The sequence below is a fragment of the Corythoichthys intestinalis genome, chromosome 8 (assembly GCF_030265065.1).
Source record: "Corythoichthys intestinalis isolate RoL2023-P3 chromosome 8, ASM3026506v1, whole genome shotgun sequence".
NCBI classification, from domain to species: Eukaryota; Metazoa; Chordata; class Actinopteri; order Syngnathiformes; family Syngnathidae; genus Corythoichthys; species Corythoichthys intestinalis.
The window spans coordinates 51,272,509-51,291,522 of record NC_080402.1 but is presented as its reverse complement, the minus strand read 5'-3'; the positions used below and the strand labels follow the sequence as shown (position 1 = coordinate 51,291,522).

The window sequence follows — 19,014 nt, the reverse complement described above, 5'->3', positions numbered from 1 at the left end:
CGTTCGCCAGTCTTTATAAGTTACAGTGATGATTATTACTGTGTAACATCGCCGGGGAAATCGCCAGCTTTTTCACGTTTTTATCATTTATTTAAGAACTTATCCAACACAAACGCCCATTGTCCTCCGCAGTTGACTGTGCTCTCAAGAAAACAAAAGTATTATCTCTACCACGCCGACCTATCTCACTGTGACGTCAGCCCCGCGGTGCGTTCAGGTACAGCAAAAAGTGTCCGCCACATTCGAATCCGATTCGTTACATCATTTACAGGAATAATTATTAATTGTTATTATTATTATTAAATTATTCCGATTTTTATTTATAACTTTTGTTTGTTTTGCTATGTTTAATTGCCATTTGTAATAGTACCAGCAGTATCTATTAAGGATTTAGTGTAGGTTTTTTGGGCTGTGGAATGAATTAATGGAATTACAGTGGTACCTCGATCTTTTCGACAACCGACGTAAAATTTGACTCGCCATTTGTTTCTACGTCCCACGACATGCTCAAAATACGACGACTTGGCAGCACCGCAGATGAATGCGTGGCGGATTTTCTTGTGTGAAAAATCAACACAGGTTTCAGAAAAGGGTGGTACAGTTGGTTAAACAAGGAAAAAGTTGACGCTTACCTTCTAAATGAAGATGCAAATTATAGAAAAATATGAGCGTTGGGTGGGTATCCGTGAAATGGCTCAACAATACATCTCCACGGTCCTCCTCCGACCATCGTTCGCCAGTCTTTATAAGTTAAGCTGACAATTCTTATTGTGGTAACATCTCCTAAGAAATCGCAAGCTTCGCCATGTTTTTATCATTTATTTCACAACTTATCCAACACAAAACGCCCATTGTCGTCCACAGTTGACTGTGCTCTCAAGAAAACATTGAAAGTGAAAATGAAACTCTCAAGCTCACCTCTCTCTGTCTCTGGCACGTCAGCCCCGTGGTGCGTTCAGGTACAGCAAAAAACATCCACCACATTATAACCCGATTCGTTACATTAATACAGGAATTGTTATTATTATGTTTATTATATTATTCCGATTTTGATTTATAATTTATTGGCTTGCTATGTGTAATTGCCATTTGTAATAGTACCAGCAGTATTTATTAAGGATTTGTGTAGGTTTTTGGGCTGTGGAACAAATTAATTGAATTATAATGTATTTCTAAGGGAAACTCCTGCTCGACGTACGACCATTTCGACTTACAAACAAGGTCCTGGAACGGATTAACTTCGTATGTAGAGGTACCACTGTATTATACGTATAATAACACCAATGAATCTTTTTAATAACTTCCATTAAAGATCTTTAATTATTTGCCAACCAGCACTAAAATCCTTTATTATCCATTCCTGATCACCACAGCAAGTACGATTTAGCCATTTTTATCTCTGAAGCAGATATTTTCCAAAATTTTGTAGATCAGTGTAATAGAGCGCATCCTTTCACTGGCGCCATCTGACACGCAAGGAGATGGGCTTGCATTCAAATGAACAGAGTACAAGGGTAAGCTCTCTGCTCTGAAAAATACACACACTTGATTTACAGTGATGCAATCCCAGATTGTACATTATGTAATCATTGTGAGATAATGAGGTAGGAACACACAATATTATGGGGCTTGGTGCAGTAAATTTATCACACTGGCAAATTAATACATCAAATATATTCTAAAGTACAATGGACTTTCACTGTATTATTATTATTAATAAAAACAATTACCTGCATCAGAAAAAAATACTATAAATGCCGTAACTATTGATATTAGATATTACAATTAGGGCTGGGACAATCCGCTTTTGTCATGATCCGATAAGTATCCCAATCCCTGTGTGGCGATCCAATACGTATTACGATACTACAACTATGGGAACCTATTATCTTCAGCGGATTTACAATCCAGCCCGATGGAGGAGGAAGCGTTTTTCAGCGATTCTAGTTCAAGTGTGGATCTTTCAAGTGATATTGTCGATTCAGAGGTAGCCTGTGGCATGCAGCCATATATGTTTGAGTTGTATTTGGCGGAGGAGGAAGATTCAGAGCAACAACAAACACGAGGCTGATGACTAGAGCATACTGTAAAATATAATCATTGTTTTTCTCTCTACTCCAATATTTTTACATATCTAAATATTTTCCCCGATTGCTAAATAAATTGTATGGTTATGACAAATAACAGTCTTGTGCTAAATGGAATATGAAATATTAAAAATGCATTTATTCAGTACGACAGGGCTAAATTACTGCCTAATGGTCAAAACTGCAGACCTCTTAAACCACCCGAATGGTATTTTATGCCACCGGAGTTAGTCTGGCTCTTGTCATTTCCCAGTGGGGACTCGGAGACTGAGGAAATAGTGTAAACAAAAGAGGAATGTGAAAGCTAGGCTATATGCTAACCCGCACCGAGCAGCTCTTTCCAAGTCTCTTCCTCGCCTTTCAAACACGAAAAATCACACAAAACTGCCACGACTTATGTCACTCACGGCAGAGGGGGTGATTGTCTTCACCGATCGGCTAGCCCCCGTCGGCTAGAAAGTTTCGGCTCATCATTCCCTGGCAGACAAAAAGTGCTCATCGCCGGGGACGCAGCAGGGAAATGAACGCCGAAAATTGTGCATTCTCGGTGGACAAAAAAGCCGATGTTGGAGCGCGTGGCTGCCCGAGCCCAAGCTGAGGATAGCGCTCTCTCGGCGAGCACACAAAGAGGGGTGAGAGGGGTGGAAGTCTCTACACAATCGAGAACCGCAGACGAGAGCGCATGGCTGCCCGAGTACGGGCCTCATCCGCTGGTAAAACGTGTGCCATGATCCCATTATAGAAAACGTAGCTTACTCACGTCCTCGTCCATCCAATGTTCGCTCCATTGTCATACTTTTTTTGCTTATTCTTTTTGAAACCCAGAAAGGTTCACACCACTCTTTCTGGTGCAGCAACAAAATACTGCAGCACATTGGGCTGGCATGATGCAAAAAATAAACAAATTAATCCGCAAAATCAGCTGGATCCACAGTCTTTTTGCATACAATAGTATGACTGTATAGTGAAGACAATGTCATCCGTTAACGTCACATTCGCCATCATTTTCAATCCGAGAATGTGGCCGGAAGTCTCTCAATTTCGTAGCGCTGTAATAAAAAATTGAATAAATATATCGATCGCTTCTGCACCAATCCAAGGGGTCCATTTCATTCAGGAGCATAAAATACCGCGTGTAATATGAAATAAACATACTTTTTTGTGTCACAGGCACTTTAAACTAGATGCCATTTGACATTTATTTACATTAACTGTTGCAGCAAATGTTCCTGTGCAAAATAGAACAAAAACTGTTTAAAACACTTCCGTTTTTATACCGAGTCACGATCTAACACCGACAAAAAAATTGTTTAAAAAAAAAAAAAAAAAAAATGTTTAAAACATATTCCTGTCCTACTAAATTATTTTTAAACAAGAATAACGTAGAAAAATACTTGTCTTTATTAAATGCTTCAATGAATCAGTCCACTCACGTTGCTGAGTGTACTTACACACACACACAATGAATTGCCACTCACACTACCGCAATTGTTTGAGCAAGCTCAACAATACGGCATCTTTCAAATGTAGTGCTCCCTGGCTTCCCTGACAACATCAAAGCCTCAACACTAGTCACACATCGTTATTTTAACAAGCAATCTTGAGTGCACTGCCGACCAAGAAAAGCAGCAGAACGGAGAGTAATCAGACAGGGACATCTCTAGTTTGTTGGCTTGTGGCCGGCTCTAAATTATCGATACTTATGAAAAAGTAGCAATACTCGGATTGTGACATATAGGATCGCGATATATATAGCCAGATGATAATTTTTCACAGCTCTATTGTTGACCCGTGAAGTTCTCTAAGGATCAATCCTGGGAACCCTCTCAGGGCTCCAGACTAACACAGTGGCCCCTAACTTAAAATTTTAAGGGCGCAAGCAGAAGATTCAGGGGCGCACACTGTTAATTGACGTGCAAAGTTTTCCTCTAATTTTCACTGTTTAACTGATAAAACCTTTCATAATAAATGCATGAAACTACAAACTTATTAATATATATTTTATTCTCTATCAGTTTTGACATCAACTACTACTACTTAGAAATTAGGTTAACATGAGAATGTTGTTCTATTTCTGTCGCTGTCACTTGGCAGTCATAGATTGCTTAGAGAGTGGCGCAAGCATAAACATGTTTTAACCCCCCCCCACCTCCACCCCCCCACCAAAAAAAAAAAAAAAAAAAAAAAAAAAAAAGGCAAACTCTGCCTGTGCCCGTGGATTTCTTCAAGGATCAATCCTGGGAACCCTTTTATTGAAATTTTACAAGCTTTCTTTAGGCCGGACAACACTCAGCTCCTCCCAAAACAATGTAGATGTTACCTGTCATTTATGTGTAACTGGGGGAAAGTAGATTTACTGCGTGACTGCCATTAACAGATGAGTGTTTGAATGAAAAACATTGTTCGCCAGCTAACCTCAGGAAAAAATTGAAATCACGCTCTGTGGTCTACAGAAAGAGGCACACTCTAAAATCTATTACAAACTCGGTGCTGATAAAATATGTTCAAGTTTGGCTCTCAGCAGCACAGAGCATGCATTGCTGGGAGGGGCACCTTCAAGATGTAACTTTTGACTCCCAATCTCAGCATGAGATTGGGGTGGGAAACAAGAAGTTTGAGCAGAGATTGGTGCCTCATTTAACTCTTATTTTAAAAATACTCCAATACCCTTTTCATGTTGCATGCTATAAAGTGTTGTTGGCTTTCTGATACAAGAGTCCATCTTAACATTTCTTGTGTTTACATCTGTACATACCATATGTGTGTAACAATGCTGCAAAACAGTTAATTTGTAATTATGCCATATATATTTATCTCTTTGTATCCCTCCAGGCTGTGAAGCTCTCTCACTGGGCTCTCCTTCGGGACTCTGTTTACTATACCTTTTCAATCGCCGCCCTTATTGCGGTAAGGACTCGTTATAAGACCCTGCTACCTTCAAATTTCATGCACGGAGTTTCAAGAGCTCTGCAAACTAGATGAGTAATATTTTTCAAGCATTCTGTTTGATCTTTATCCCCTCTGGTCGATTATCTCATTTTTAAATGTCTGCAAAAAATAACTATGATGCAGAACAAAACACTCAAAAAAGTATTTGGGCTTTTCGGACGGCATTTCAGGATTACACATGCAAATTTTTGCTGAAGCGTCCGACCGGAGCTGCAGCCGCAAGGTGGTCGGTGCCTGTCGTGGCAGCAATCCCAGAACTCGCTGATGTACACCAGCGGTGAGGGATGCCGTCAAGCTGAAGAAGGAGTCCTATCGTGCCTTTTTGGCCTGTGGGAGTCCAGAGGCAGTTAATGGGTACCGGCTGGTTAAGCAGCACGCGGTCTCGAGTGGTCACTGAGGCATGGGATGAGTTTGGTGAGACCATGGATAACGATTTCTGGACGGCTTCCATCCGGCGTCTCAGGAGGGGAAAGCAGTACACCACCAACACAGTGCATAGTGTGGATGGGGCGCTGTTGACCTCGACCCGGGATGTTGTGAGTCAGTGGGCCGAATATTTTGAGGACCTCCTCAACTCCACTGACACGCCTTCCCATTAGGAAGCGGTGCCTGGGGACTCCGAGGCGGATCTCTTTGGTTGAAGTCACTGAGGTGATTAAAGTGGATGAGATCTGCCCGGAGCTCTGGCTGTTGTGAGGTTGTCTTGGTTGACACGCCTCTGCAACATCTCATGGACGTCGAGGACAGTGCCTCGGGATTGGCAGACCAATGGTCCCTCTATTTAAAAAGAGGGACCGGAGGGTTTGTTCTAATTATAGGGGATCACACTCCTCAGCCTCCCTGAGAAGGTCTACTCAGGGGTACTGGAGAGGAGGGTCTGTTGGGAAATCGAATCTTGGATCCAGGAGGAGCAGTGTGGTTTCGTCCTGGCCACGGAACAGTGGATCAGTTCTATACCCTCAGCAGGGTTCTAAGGTGGGTCATGGGAGTTCGCCCAACCAGTCTACATGTGTTTTGTGGACTTGGAGAAGGCTTTCGATCATGTACCCCCGGGAGTCCTGTGGAGTGTGCTCCGGGAGTATGGGTATCAGAATCCCTGATACGGGTGTTCCGGTCCCTGTATGACCGGTGTCCGAGTTTGGTCCACATAGCCAGTTGTAAGTCGGATCCGTTTCTGGGGAGTGTTGGACTTCGCCAAGGCTGCCCTATGTCACCGGTTCTGTTCATAACTTTCATGGACAGACGATCTAGGCGCAGCCAAAGTGTTGAGGTGGTCCGGTTTGGTGGCCTCAGTATTGCATCTTTGCTTTTTGCAGATGATGTAGTTCTGTTTATTTCCCCCAGGCCGTGACCTTCAACTCTCACTGGAACAGTTCACAGCCGAGTGTGAAGCAGTTGGGATGAGAATCAGAACTTCCAAATTTCGAGAACAAGCTGCCCAGTCGGGAAAGGGTGGAATGCCCTCTCCAGGTCAGAGATGAGGTCCTTCCCCAAGTGGAGGAGTTCAAGTATCTTGGAAACTTGTTTACGAGTGATAGAAAAATGGAGTGGGAGATTGACAGGTGGATCGGTACTGCATCTGAAGTGATGCGAACTCTACATTGGTCCGTCGTGGTGCAGAAGGAGCGGAGCCGAAACGTGAAGCTCTCTATTAACCGGTCGATCTACGCTCCAACCTTCACCTATGGTCAGGAGCTGGGGTTGTGACCGAAAGAACAAGATACCGCATAAAAGCGGCCTAAATGAGATTCCTCCATAGGGTGTCTGGGCCTTAGAGATAAGGTTATCCGGGAGGGGCTTGGAGTACAGCTGCTGCTCATCCACATTGAGAGGAGCCAGATGGGGTGGCTCGGGCATCTTATTAGGATGCCTCTGGGGCGCTTCCATGGTCAGGTGTCCCAGGCACATCCCACTAGGAGGAGGCCGTGGGGCCGACCCAGGACACGCAGGGGAGAGTATGTCTCCCAGCTGGCCTGGGAATGCCTTGTTATTCCCAAGAAGTGTTGGATGATGTGGCTGGGGAGAGGGACGTCTGGGCTTCCCTACTGAAGCTGCTGCCCCAGCAACCCGACCCCGAATAAGCAGGAGAAAATTGATGGACATGTAGATTTTGCAATTCGAATGTTTTGCAAAAACAAATGTTAAACAGTTGGATATGTGCATTCAGTGGTTTAGAGAAGGTAAAAAATGGTTCACCTTGAAAGTTTGGGTGCATTTTAGGGTAATAATGAAACATCAACTGCCATTAGCCACTGATTTAAGATACAAATTGTATTAAAAACAAGGCGATGCTGCAATGTTGGCAGAGTGATTCGTCCAGTAAACAAAAGGGTCAGTGTTTCTAATTCCCGCTGTCCACTATTGTCGATGTCCCTGGCCAATACACTGAACATTAAATTCCTGACAGTAAATAGTATGCCAGCGTCTTGTAAAGAAGTAGCACTACCCGCAGGTGTAAAAATGTGTGCAAAAATGGGTAAATGTAACCCACAAAACACTTATTTGGGCACTGTGATGGTGTAGATCAAAGCTCTGTGTATAAGTGCACCCCATTTGCCATTTACCGTAAGTATATTTATTATAGTGTTACCATGAGAAAATATCAATTTATGATGATGTCATAAATAATGAAAATTCAACGTATTTTGTCAAATACAATGAAATAACAGATTACATTTTAACATTTTTCTTTCTGTCTCTCTAGTTCATCTACGATGAGAAAGTGTGCTGGTAAGAAAATAATATACTGTTTATACTAGGGATGTGTCGATTGGTGAATTAGAATAAAATTGATCAAAAAGCAAAACTTTAATTAATATAGTCATTATTTGCCGTTCAGTTAAAAACAATGGCTGTCATTCAAATGTCTGCGATTTGTTACAGCAACCACATTATCAAAAACATCAAAATGGCTTTGTTTTTCTTATTACATCATATGAAATGGAATTGATTGTGTCAAATGTGCACTATTGCCTTAAAAGTCAGTTGAAGGTCCTTTATTCAAATCGCGGCAGAATTGTAATGTCACCATTAAATTGGTGATTTACACTCCTAGTATGTACATACATATATAAATACAATGAAAAATATGTGTACATATAAATTTTATGAATGACTTGTTGTGTTTGCATTTGTCTAGGTGGGAGTCTCTTGTCCTACTTTTGATGTATGCAATCTACATCCTCATTATGAAGTGAGTCACCTTTGAATTCTTCAATCGAGTGAATAGACTCTTTGCATTTAATGGCCTACTTACTGAAATATGCTTATTATTTTCCGGTTTTGAAAAACTGTGTCATACTTCACATGATGTTTATAGAACGTGCGTTAATTAACCACGACAAAAGTGTCATCCTTATAAGTCCAGCTTCTGTACAATATACTGTAAGTGTATTTTGTCTTCTGTCACTGCAGGTTTAACAATAGAGTCCAGAGTTACCTCAACCGTCGTAAGAAAAACTCAGTGAATCTGGTCAATGGTTTGACAGGAAGCACTGATCTGGATGATGATACTTGCGACGCTACATCAGTCCTGCTTAAGAAAGGTAACAATATCTGTTTTACCCCAGTCTAAGGCTTCGTTCACACCGCAGGTCAATTCAGATTTTTTGGGGGGCCATAGCTGATATTTTCATGCTGTGTGACAGTCTAATTACAAAATTTTCACATCCAATCTGGGACTCTTTCATAAGGCGGTATGAATCAGATATGTATCCAATGCCTCTGCACTATGAGCACTCATCCGTACACCTCCACTACTATTCAACAAAACAAACAACAGATGCGAATGATCAGTGGTGTATACAGTATAAGCGCAAAAAATAAATTTTGCTACGTGATACTGCATGTAGCTATCAGCCCCAAAAATGCTGGCTCTAGTATGGTGACCAAATGTCCTCTTTTGCTCGGAAATGTCCACTTTTTACATCCTGTCTGGGGCGTCCGGCGGGGTTTTAGTAATTTATAAAAGTGTCCGATTTTCATTAATTTCACTGGATTAATTAGTGTGTTGAAATTGACTGACGTTTTGCACAGAATACTACAGTACTGTGCTGCCTGTGACATGTTTCCAGTGAGCCTGCCCAGTGGTTGGGTCTGTTGTGCTCGGGAACAGAGAAAACACGTCGTACCAGTGTTCCACCGTCCCCAAAATGCCTAAGAGCAAATGCATCTTCACAGATGAGCTGCAAAAAAAAAAATTCCCCACATACTGTCCCGGTCGAACAAATGAAAGACTTTGTGCAAAGCTGGCACATATGTGTCGGCGTGGCATTTTTTGTTAAATTAGTATTGTTGTGAGCAGAAGTATTTGTGATTTTGCAAGTTCACCCACTTAGAAAATAGGTACAGGTCTGAAATTTCAATTTTAGATGCATTTCCACTCATAGAGAAATAATCTCAAAATAAAAATCCAGAAATGACATTGTGTTTTTTTAAAAATAATTTATAAGCAATTTACTGGGGTTCATAAGTATTTGTACCCCTGAGAATCAGCAATAATTATGACACTCAAAGAGTTGTCAGTCTACCCTAAAAAAGTCCACCTTTACCCCATGAGTAACCAACCACCTGTCTGAGCTCAATATTGTCACCTATACACACCACAGTCAGTCATAGTCCAACTGCTACCATGAGCAAAACCAGAGAGCTTTCGAAAGACACCAGAGAAAAAAAGGTGAGCTCCACAAAGCTGGAAAAGGCTATGAGACAGTTGGAAAGCAGCTTGGTGAGAATAAATTAACAGTTGCAGAAATTGTTGGAAAATGGAAAGGGCTAAACATGACTGATAATCTACCACGGACTGGGGCTCCATGTAAACATCTCCTCATGGGGCATCACTCATGATGAGAAAAGTGAGGGCTCAGCCTAGAACTACACGGCAGGAGCTAGTCAATGACCTGAAGAGAGCTGGATGCACAGTTTTGAAGGCTACTGTCAGTAGAACACTACGGTGCAATGGTTTAAAATCATGCATTGCTCAGAAGGTTCCCCTGTTGAAGCCAGTACATGTGAAGGCCCGTCTGAAGTTCGCCAGGGACCATCTGAATGATATCGAGCAGGGGTCCTCAACCTTTTTTGCACCACGGACCGGTGTTATTTGGGTCTTTTTTTCACGGACCGGTGTTCTGACAAATTTTGCAACCCATCAAAAATTGCAACGATGCGGTTCTGCGCATGCGCGTAATGTTAAACATAGCCGGAAAATGCACAAATGCAGTGATTCCAAAGTAAACACTACAAACTTTCTTGAAAGAAAGGAATATTAACATACGTTTGATCATTGAAGGACTTGTAGAAAGGTTCTCAACAGATACATCCTGCCATGTTAGCTGCACACAACAACTGCACAGCGCTCTCACCATTAACGACTTCGCCTTGTCGTTAAGCATTAATTAAGAAGCCCGCTTCACGAAGGTACGATGTTGGAAATTGTAGCAAGGTTTTCAATGCTCTCGTAGCGATGTCAGGATATTTTGGAATGACTTTAATCCAGAACCTCGGTAGAGTTGTTGTCTCAAATGTACGTTTAATAAGGTCGCCGTCATTTGCGATCTCTACAAGTTGATCCTCCTGTTGCACAGACATGCTCGAATAACTCGGTGTATTCACAAACAGGTCACGAATCCACTCCTTCGCAGTTCGTGGGTCTTCGAGGTTGTAGGCTCGTCAGGTGCCCTTTTCGCCATAAAAATATCTCCAAAGACGTCTGTTTTCCAGTCATCTTTGCTCGTGTGGGGGCTAATATTTCCGGGAACAAATGTGCTGCGCCCGCGGCCTAGTAATACGTTATTATCGAGGACAAGCGCACATAGATATATTATATACACAAACAAGATGTACTGCTAGCAGTCCAATCAATGGATTTCTATGACATACATTCTAATCCATCCCGTAGTATTATATCTAGAGTAGACAGGGATAGTGGTGTGTTAAGCAGGGGCACAGGGTTCATTCGTCCAGAATGCGGTCGTTATTAAATTGGGATGGGGACAGATGGGACCCCTGATATAGGGGGGTCATAAAAGAAATTAATGTGGTCAGATTAGACCAAGGTAGACCTTTTTGGTGCAAACTTTACATGTCGTGTGTGGAGGAAAAAGAAGGATGAGTACAATCCCAAGAACACCATCCCCACTGTGAATTATGGGGGTGGAAACCTCTTGTTTCGGGGTTGCTTTTCGGCAAAGGGGACAGGACCACTGTACTGTATAAAGCAGAGGATGAATGGTGAAATGTATCGTCAGATTTTGAGCCACAAACTTCTTCCCTCAGTCCGAGACTTGAAGATGAGTCGTGGCTGGATCTTTCAACATGACAATGATCCGAAGCTCAAGTCAAGCCAAGCCGACCAAGGAGTGGCTGCGTAAAAAGCATATCAAGGTTCTGGAGTGGCCTGCAGACCTCAATCCAATAGAAAATCTTTTAAAGAAGCTGAAACTTCTCAACGACAACCCCGAAACCTGACAGATCTAGAGAAGATTTGTGTGGAGGAATGGGCCAAAATCCCAGTTTCCGTATTTGAAAACCTGGTGAAGAACTAGAGAAAGCGCCTGACCTCCAGAATTGCAAACATAGGCTTCTGCACTAAATATTAGCACTGATTTACTCAGGGTTAAAAAAAAAAAAAACTCTGAACCCCAGTAATTACAAATAAAAATATTGAAAGAGCATACAATGTGAGTTCCGTTTTTATTTTTTTTAGATTATCTCTATAAGTGGTGTGCATCTATGACTGAAATTTCAGACCTCTACCTATTTTATATGTACAGTATCTAAGTGTCTCTAACGGAAGACAACATAAGAGTGTGGGAGAGACTGTGAGAGGTTTGAGTGAAGCGAGAGTAAAAAGCATGTTTAAAATGATGATAATTTGTTTTCTTGTTCTCTGTGTACTCCATTTTCACTAATTGTATTATATACCTTAAGTGTTAAATTAGATTTAAAATTTTAAATTTAGCTGGACAGATTTAATTCCAGTATATTTTGTATTAAAAAGACATTGCTGATAATTATTGTTGTTCCATGTGCTTACAGTGCCCTCCATAATGATTGGCACCCCTGAAAAAGATGTGTTTTTTAGCTTCTAATATATATTTTTTCTTATTCAAATAATATGGGATCTTAATGGAAAAAAGGAGAAAAATCCAACCTTCAATACAAGTGCATTCATTCAGAGGGAAAAAAATCCCACATAAAGAAAAAATTATTTGACATCAAATAATGTGTGCCACAATTATTAGCACTGGTGTTAATACTTTGTACAACCCCCTTTTGCCAACAAAACAAGGTGTGGGGACTGAGATGGCCATGGGAGGAGCTTGATTTTGTGTCTGGTGAACCATTTCTGTGTAGATTTAGCCATATGTTTAGGGTCATTGTTTTGCTGAAAGACCCAGTGACGACCTATCTTCAGCTTTCGGGCAGAGGGCAACAGATTTTGATTTAAAATGTCCTGGTATTTCAAAGCATTCATGATGCCATGCACCATAACAAGGTTCCCTGGGCCTTTGGAAGCGAAACAGCCCCACAGCATCACTGACCCACCCCCATACTTCACAGTGGGTATGAGGTGCTTTTCAGCATGCGCATCTTTTGTGGCACGCCAGACCCACTTAGAGTGTTTGTTGCCAAAAAGCTCAATCTTGGTCTCATCTGACCAAAGCACACGGTCCCAGTTGAAGCCTGGGACCGTGTGTATTTTTGTGTGTACAAAGTATTAACACCAGGGATGCTAATAATTGTGACACACATTATTTAATGTCAAATATTTTTTTCTTTATGTGGGATTTTTCCCCATTGAATGAATGCACTTGTATTGAAGGTTGGATTTTTCTCTTTTTTTCCATTAAGGTCCCATATTATTTCAATAAAATATATATATATTAGAAACTAAAAAACACATCTTTTTCAGGGGTGCCAATAATTATGGAGGGCACTGTATACTGTATAACTCAAATATGTACCTAATTAATTCCGTTTTGAGTAAAATTTTTATAATGTAATTATATATATTTTTTCAAAAAAAGAATCACTTTTCACATCCAAAAAAACCATTAAAGGTTATCAAGCGGTTATCAAGCCAGTCAGCTCTACCGATGAGGTGTCGCTTATTTTTTTTTCAGGGAATTGGCAACCCTAATTGTGACCAAGATCATTTTGATTACACATGCTCGCCAGGTCATGCTTCTCGCATACTGGATCTCGTTCGGTGCCTGAAATAAAGGCTCCATTTCTGGCCTGTGAGAGCTCGCTGCTGTTAATAGAGCCTTTTCCGGTACTACCAAAGTAGCTGGTCAGAACATGCACTCTGCTCATCTTACTTTCATGATGCATATTTCTGTTCATGACTAAAACGATGATAATATAGTTTAGCTCTTCGTCATTTAGTTAAGGTGCCTCCATTTTTACTGCCACAGCCTGCTACTCTTGCCTCGTGGTTTGAAATGGTCACTAGCCAGAATTTCTGGAAAATGTTTTAGAAGTCTTCACTTAATTTTTATTTAACTCCATTTAATCTCTTCCCCAAATGATTAGTAAGATCATTTATTTAACACTTTTATGACAAATGGAAACTGTGTTTCATCTTTTCCCAGTTAACTTCCAAAATAAGCCGTCTGTATTGATGGTGGATGAGCTTCTTTCTGCATATCCACACCAATTGACTTTCTCTGAAGCTGGGATGAGGATTATGATTACCAGTCATTTCTCCCCAAGAACCCGCCTAACAATGGCATCTCGATTGCTTATCAATGAGGTACTTTACTGTATAAATTTGTTTTACTATATTTATTGAGCGAATATTAAATTTGTACCTTTGATGGTTGGGTTGTATAGTACACACAGTATTCTGCATTATATTTCTGTCTGGGAAACCAGATGAATAACTTTTGCACCAAACGAACCTCAACAAAACATACTTTTATAAGCATAACATACTTTTGTCGCATCATGTCATATGAGATAAACATTTTCTTAACTGTTCAGTTCATAGTTGGTAATTCAAAATTTTGAACTCAAGTTCATGGTTTTTTTTTTAATTTTTAAATTTTTTTAAACTTTTGTAGTTCTTTCTTCTGCCAATAATTGCTGTTATTATTGACAAAGTCGATATTAAAACCACAGACAGCAATTATTTTATCCACTCAAACTGTGTCAGATTAATCTTTGTATTCAATTTCAAATATGCCTTGGTACTGACCTGTTGGTACAACTCACTTAAATGTTGGTACCGGGCAAGTGTTCTGTCAGATTTTGTACCCCGTCAGAAAATGCAACTTAGCGGTTCTGCACATGCGCGTAACACTACAAATTGGCGCAAATCCAGCGATTCCAAAGTGAACACTAAAAACTTCCTATAAGTAGAGGAATTTTGTAATTACTTTTGGTCATTTACGCACACGATGGAAAGTTCTCTCTCATCGCGTCTTCCCCGTGCCATTAAGCATTTATTTACACCATATTGATGTTGTGGAAGTATGTTTTGATGCATCTTGTTTAAATATTATCCAAAGATGCTAAATAAAGCTATTAAATTCCGCTATTAAGTTTTTTTGTTTTTTATAATAGTGGTTTTAGCTTATGGCTTTATCTGCAGTTTTTTCGGAAAGGCTCTAATTATGAACTCATGAATGTGTTATACGGACTAAGTGTCCCATGATCACCCTGGGTTCACACAGCCAATGGGATGAGACTTGGGGGACATTGTTCTGTTATTTGTTATTCTAGTGAGATGTGCGCGAGAGTTACGGTGCATTAAAAAAAAACGAGTTGACATCACATATACCGCGGTAGTCGCATATGTTCTTTGCTGCACAACACTAATATTTGACAATGAACGAGGTTATGAACGCCGCTCATCACTGCTAGAATGAGCGCATTTACAGTAACGTTCATGAGACAAAAACATGATGCATTCAGTTCACGTTCGCCCAAAATATGAACGTCTTCATGAACGATCATTCATTGAAGGCGTTTATGCATGACACTACTAATAGGCTATAACTAAAAAGCTATTCACCTTACCAATATACAGTTATGTGAAAAAATTAGGACACCCGATTAAATATTCAGTTCTTTATTAAGAAATCTTCACATATCAATGTCTGATCTTGTTTTTCTTTATCTCTGGAAAAGAAAGTGATTTAATTGCAGGTAAACAACAAAAATTAACATTGTTTTACTCATTGAACCAAATACAGTGTATCACAAAAATGCATATTCTAACTGAGGAAAAGGTTAGGACACCCTAACCTTAGGCGATTAGGTATTTCACCTAATAGCTAGTGTTACTCCCTTTGGCTGAAATAACTTCAGTGAGACGGCCTATTGTAGCCATCTTCCAGTCTTTGACATCGATCTGAAGGAAGTTTGCCCCACTCCTCAACGCAGAATACTTTTAGCTGTGAGATGTTTGAGGGGTTTCTTGGATATACAGCCCGTTTCAAGTCACCCCAAAGCATCTCAATGCGATTAAGATCTGGGCTTTGACTCGGCCATTCCAGGACTCTCCATTTCTTCTTTTTCAGCCAGTCCTTGGTGGATTTACTGGTATGTTTTGGGCCATTGTCATAGTGCTGGGTCCAGTTATGCTTGAGCTTTAATTTTTTTCACGGATGGTCTCACATGTTACTCAAGCACCCTCTGATACACGATAGAATTCATGGTGGATTCTATGATGGTGAGCTGGCCAGGTCCTGCTAAAGCAAAACATCCCCAAACCATGACACTTCCACTTACATGCTTCACAGTTGGTATGAGGTTCTTTTCCTGGAATGCCTCTGTCATGTCCTCTGTTCTGGTGTCCAAATAATTCAATTGTAGATTCATCTGTCCAAAGAAGTCCTGGTCTTTGTCTACATTCACTCTGGCAAACTTCAGTCTGGTTCTTGGAGAGCAAAGGTTTCCTCCTTGTACTCCTCCCATGAAGGTTGAACTTGTGAAGTCTCTGATTGTAGAGGCATGCATTTTCACATCAACAGTAGCAAGAGGCTGCTGTAGGTCCCGTGATGACATTTTAGGGTTTTTGGAGACTTCATTTAGCATCTTTCGGTCTGCTCTCGGGGTGAACTTGCTTGGACGGCCAGATCTGGGCATGTTGGCAGTTGTTTAGAATGTCCTCCACTTGTAGACTATTTTCCGGACAGTGGAATGGCTGATTTTATTTTCTTTTTGAGATCCTTTGAAATCCCTAACCAGAATCATAAATGTCCACAATCTTCTTTCTGAAGGCTTCGGACAGCTACTTTGATCTCAGCATGGTGTTTTCTCTCACTTCAACAGTCAGGGACACATCAACCTAAATGTGAGGTTCAAATAAGGCAAGCCTCCTTCAAAACACTGGGTAATGATGTTCTAATCATGTGCACCTGTTGTGATACCCCTGTGTGTGATTTTAGCCATTTTAAGTGGGACTGAACGTGGAGGTGTCCTAATATGTTCCTCAACAGAAATTGCATTTATTTAAAATCACATTTTACAGAAAGTTATGAAAAAAAATCTTTTTCAGTTCTATTACTTGAATCTCCCTAGATTGGTAAAATTGATATTAAATATCCATATGACCAAATATGTTAGAAAACACACTTCCATAGAGTATGCTAATTTTTTCACACGACTGTATATAAAAAGCTTTGTTCACAAGTCCAAATATAGTATTCTCATAGTCATAGCTCAAGGTAGTTTATTATTTCATTTCTAATCATTTGCAGAGACAAAGAGTGATCAACACCACTGAGACTAGAGTCAACTACATCACCAATGGAGACTCTGATTCAGCAGCCAGGGCCCAGGGAAGGCAGAGCTTAGAGAATGGTGGTGCAGAGCAGGGCCTGAACGGGAGATACACATCCGAGCAACTGGATTCTGGGATAGAGAATGAAAACGAGGATAACGAGAATAATGAGAATGATGGGGAACGAGATGGAGAAGATGGCAACGAAGGCCCCTTGGTACCTTTCAAAGCTCCAGGTGATGTTTTGGAACGAGTAATACAGTGGGTCATGCTAATAAGACTACTGACTCCATCCCCCTTCTTCTTATCTTCCCCAGCGGGTGTATGTAACAAGCTAAAGTGGTTAACCATGTGGCCGTTGTCGTTGCTTTTTTTCTTCACCGTGCCCAACTGCGGCAAGAGGCGCTGGGAGAAGTGGTTTATGGTCACCTTCTTAACTGCAACAATATGGATCGCTGGCCTGTCCTACATTATGGTCTGGATGGTCAGTCTGGTATTACTTATCAACCTCACTATCCTCATTTAACACTGCCTTGGTATATGCTGTATGTAGTACTGTATTGTTGTGTTTTAGAATTGCAATGCAGAATAGTTTTCAGTAACTATCACTATTGTTTTCAGGTTACTGTGATTGGCTTCACTCTCGGCATCCCTGATGTTATCATGGGCATCACCTTTCTGGCAGCAGGCACCAGTGTTCCAGACTGCATGGCCAGTGTTATAGTTGCTAGGCAAGGTATGTCCATAAATGGAATACTTATAACAGTTCAAACTGTGATTTCAGAATAAGGATAAGAATTTCAATGCAGATTGTGTATTACTGACTGACCTACCAGCAGTCTAGATCTGAAAATACAGTGTGTGACGCACAAAGGTGTGGGTAGAGTATATACAGTACTATACTGTATACAAATTTCAGTTTGAACATTTCGTATTTTATCTTTTTAGTGTACTAAAAAAATAATTAGCAAAGCATTTTTAATTTACACTGTTTTTATATTTTGCATGTCAAAATGTAATTGTTATTTAGAGTTTTGTGTCTTGGTGAAGAAATTCAATGGGTACATACGCAGATGGCAGAATGGCTCACAGATCTTGACAGTGTTGTTCTCCTTGCCTCAGGTCTGGGAGATATGGCCATCTCCAACTCCATTGGCAGTAATGTGTTTGACATCCTGGTGGGCCTGGGCCTGCCATGGGCAGTGCAAACACTCTGCATAGACTACGGCTCCAATGTGAGTTTTTTGTCAGACCCCCTCCAGAGAGGACTAGGATGGACTTTGACCAGAATAGAACAAAGCTAAGATTATAAATGACATAAACTATTGTCAGAAGTGAGGTTGATGCTGTACAAAAACATGTATTTTTTCTTTACTTTAATGAGAATACGATCATTAGGTTAATAATGACTCAAGGGATTGTATTATGATGATGTATTACATCAAGTTACAACCCTGCAGGGCACATAGGAGAAATACAGTATACATGGTGTATTTGTCAGGGCTGGACTCAAGGCAGGACTCAGAAAAAAAAGTCTTTATTTTACAAACCCTCACTCAGCGTAAAAACAAACAAGATCTTTAACAAAAAAAAAAAAAAAAAAATCATTCCACTAAGGAGGACAAAAACGCTATCAAAGTACCAGACCAACTCAAACGGTTTACAAAATTCTTTAAGATCAGATTCACTTGAAAAGAATTCTTTGGCTGTGGACAAAAACTGGCTAAGATGACGCGTCAGCTCATGATGATACTCTGGCACAAAAAAAAAAGGAGGACCTGTCTATACACAGAAAGTAAAAAACAGGTGGAAACAATTGGTAGTCAGGGAGAACATGAGGAAAAGCAAGTGTTTTGAAGTGAGGAAGGTAACACCTTCAAAATAAAGCAGGAAATCAAGACACGACAAACCTCACTACAGTGTGACAGTACATTTTTCTTTGTGTCTAAACTTTGCAAAGAGTTTTAGGACCATAATGACAGGTTACTTCAAACTGTAATGTTTGTCTCTTCAGGTCCATCTTAACAGCAGGGGACTCATATTCTCAGTTGGACTCTTACTGGCCTCAGTCTTCTTCACTGTGAGTGTGGTCCACCTATTCTAGTACCTATTAACACGCCTAAATGCTATTGAAAATGTATACAATATATTAACGCAATCCCCTGATTCAAGTGGTCTTCCGTTAATTTCGCAAAAATAAGCAGAAAAAAAGAGAAACCCATCTCAAAACGTTTTTTTTTTTTTTTT

The 19,014-nt window shown here is 40.5% G+C and overlaps 1 protein-coding gene across 2 annotated transcripts in view; it reads left to right on the top strand.

The window, feature by feature from the left end:
* LOC130920244 (sodium/potassium/calcium exchanger 3-like) overlaps positions 1-19,014 on the top strand; it is an 88,126-nt gene that overhangs the window by 63,816 nt on the left and 5,296 nt on the right. Inside the window, exons 7-16 of one of the 2 annotated variants that reach the window (XM_057843308.1) lie at positions 4,920-4,994; positions 7,741-7,766; positions 8,176-8,229; positions 8,451-8,581; positions 13,631-13,791; positions 16,745-17,003; positions 17,085-17,251; positions 17,389-17,503; positions 17,890-18,002; positions 18,782-18,847. In XM_057843308.1, the coding sequence (XP_057699291.1) occupies positions 4,920-4,994; positions 7,741-7,766; positions 8,176-8,229; positions 8,451-8,581; positions 13,631-13,791; positions 16,745-17,003; positions 17,085-17,251; positions 17,389-17,503; positions 17,890-18,002; positions 18,782-18,847 (1,167 nt within the window). The remainder of the gene's footprint in view (positions 1-4,919; positions 4,995-7,740; positions 7,767-8,175; positions 8,230-8,450; positions 8,582-13,630; positions 13,792-16,744; positions 17,004-17,084; positions 17,252-17,388; positions 17,504-17,889; positions 18,003-18,781; positions 18,848-19,014) is intronic. The other variant, XM_057843309.1, reaches the window with a different exon arrangement.